The following is a 2943-nucleotide window of genomic DNA, read 5'->3' as shown; positions in this document are numbered from 1 at the left end:
CCCCCCCCCCCCACATATGAACCCATCAATACGCTAATCATTTGGTTGAGAAGATGATCGCCATTTAACGCTTACGCCCTCCAAGATTTCAGATCTCCATTCCATGGCGCATGAGATTGTACAAATATGACTTGATCTATCAAAATACGAGCAGATTCATTTCATAGTACACACGCAACGACCCAGATTCCAGGATCAAATCAAATCTCAAATTCTCTGTGTTTCCTCAAGAGGATCGACTACGAATCAAGAGTAGATCGACAAAAATTGTTGAAATCGAGATCTAAACCTGGTGTCCGAAGCAGATGCCGAGGATCTTCTTCTTCATCTGATCGAGCTTCCCGACGAGAGAACAAAGCCTGAGGATCCAATCGTCGTCGGCGAAAGCATCCTGAGAGCTTCCACTGATGACGAAACCGTCGTAGCTGTCGAGATCTTTGTCGTCGGGAAATTCTCCAGCGATGACACGAAACGCATCCCAGTGCTCTCCTTCGTCGGCGAGGAGGGATTTGAACACGTTGAAGTAGCCTCCGTATGTGCTCTTCACGAACTCCGAGTCCTGTGTTGCCAGAAACAGAGCATACCTCTTTTGCCCAACCATTTTCTTCTTCCTCTTCTGATTTTGCGAAGAAGAAAACAGAGGACTTTGACGATGGAGGAATGAGGGTGGAGAGATGGGGAAATGCCGAAACACGTTATTTATATGGTGGTGTACATTTTTACATGGCAGGTTACATTCACCTAACAAATCTTTTTTTTTTATTATATATAAAATTTTATTATTATATACGAAATTTGAAAAAAAAAATTTGCCATTTGCTACGAGATTTTGGAAATGTATATATTTTTACGCAATTTCGTCATTATTTTATTTACTGAGGAAATTTCATAACTATCTTTTTAGTGAGGAAATGACGTTACTATTTTTCCTTTATACCACATTCACCACTCTCACAAGTTGCAAGACAAAAAAAGGTTATGGTACAAAAAAAAAAATATCATCCAGTAATACCAATACATATTACTCAAGAAGATAAATATATTTAAAATTATTTTTTGCCATATATGATTTATATATGTTTATTTATCGATTTGTTTTTACGTAGGTGTTATTTTTGTCAAATACAACAATTTTTTAGAGAGAATCTAATTATACATATTTTTCTAGGATCAAAATAAATATATTTTTCAACGAAAATATAGATTTAATCAGATCGGAAAGCAGATAAAAATAAGTAAATATAATTTTTACAAATAAATATGGAAAAAATAATCGGATCGAAGTTAAAATTCTAAATATTTACCCAGTTGCTTTCGTTTTTTGTTTTCTAATTTATGAAGAAAAAAAATGTCCGGCTTGGATTAGATTGGATTAGAGAAATAATACTCACTTTCAAAATATTATATAGTTTTGAAACAAATTAAACTTTTTTTTAGTAGGAAAAGGGAGACATCATATGTGAAAAAAGATGTCTAAGGGTCAAATTAACGGCATGTTATACCTACCAAACGGGACATGTATCACGTGGTCTTATTTCTCAATAGGAAAAGAATACGTAAATCATAGTCTATTATCAAAAATTCAAATTCGACATACGATTAATACATTTTTTTTTATTTCAATTTCGTCGTCGAGCTCTTCGATTTTTATGTAAAATATTGCTTAGGCTAATTTGGACCAAAACGTGATAGTCGCCGATACAGAAATATTAAAATGACCCTATTCTTATTATATTTTCATAATTTCGCATAATGCAATATCATGTTATTTAACTTTATGCTTCTTTATTTTGTTCCCAAACGTTTTAAAAAAAAAAACTTAGAGAAAAAAAAAAAGTTAAAAAGCAGGAATTTATCATTTTCGTCCACATTTAACGGTTGATACATCACGGCCACGTCATCAAAATTCGAAATTTTCATTCGAGCCAAATACGAGTATGGGCTTTACTATGGGCTCTTTTGAGCCATTTATGGGCCTCTTAATACACTATCAATTAAATCGTATCTCTGTATTTAAAATTTGTGCTTTATAATTTCATTTAAAAAAATTATTTAATCACCGATTAAAAATTTCAAGTCAAATACGAATATTTGGCCCCCAAAAAAATTAAACAGAACAAATATCATGTGGTGCGCATGCGTACCTTTTCCCTCCTCTTTTGTTTCATATATGTTTTTTTCTGTGTTATTTTGCTTTTTCCTTTATTTTAGTATGGTTTTATATTTTCCCAAATAATGAAAAAAACCAAAAAAACTTGCAAAGAAAAAGTAAGAAAGGGTTTGGCCAAAAATAACACACAAATCTTCTTCTTCTTTATTTAGACACTTTTTTCTATTTAACTTTTCTCCCTTTGCCTCGTTCCAATTTTGTTCTCTTCATTTATTGTATTGCGTTCATTAATTGTTGGTTTCTTCTTCTTCTTGGCGAAAATTTCATATAAATACTTCGTTTTTTAAATATATACCAAATAAATATAGAAACTTTTAATTTGATCTAATTGATACTTGAATTGTTATAATATTCTGAATTGATACCTCAAATATTTAAATATTCTAAATTAATATTCCAACTCATCACAAAATCAAATGCAATTTATAATCTTTATCCATTTTTTTATGTTGAAAATTTATAGCTAATTTATATATCATCGTAAAGTCTAGATTGAGAATTAACATCGATTTTGTAAATTGAGATATTCATTTGAAACATTTTAATATTTTAGATATTAATTTAAAATATTTTAATATTCAAGATATTAATTAGATCAAATTAAAAGTTTAGATATTTTTTTGATATATTTTACAAAGTTCAGGAATTTATGTCTGCATATTTTTAAGTTTGATAACGAAAAATTTACGGTTTGATAATGAAAAACTTATGGCACTAAACAGTGAAATGTAGCATTTTGTTAAATAAAATTTATCTAATTAAGTAAAAACCAT

At 30.2% G+C, this 2943-nt stretch overlaps 1 protein-coding gene across 1 annotated transcript in view; it reads right to left on the bottom strand.

Annotated features, from left to right (window-relative positions):
* The window catches only part of LOC104803534 (gamma-glutamyl peptidase 1-like), a 1599-nt gene extending 917 nt beyond the window's left edge, over nt 1-682 (bottom strand). Inside the window, exon 1 of the mRNA XM_010527470.2 lies at nt 290-682. Coding sequence (XP_010525772.1) covers nt 290-601 — 312 coding nt within the window. The 5' untranslated portion in view covers nt 602-682. The remainder of the gene's footprint in view (nt 1-289) is intronic.
* Nucleotides 683-2943: the final 2261 nt, after the last annotated feature.

Source organism: Tarenaya hassleriana, unplaced genomic scaffold, assembly GCF_000463585.1.
Source record: "Tarenaya hassleriana unplaced genomic scaffold, ASM46358v1 Cleome9, whole genome shotgun sequence".
NCBI lineage: Eukaryota > Viridiplantae > Streptophyta > Magnoliopsida > Brassicales > Cleomaceae > Tarenaya > Tarenaya hassleriana.
The sequence above is the reverse complement of the archived record's forward strand: the minus strand, read 5'-3'. Positions and strand labels throughout refer to the sequence as shown.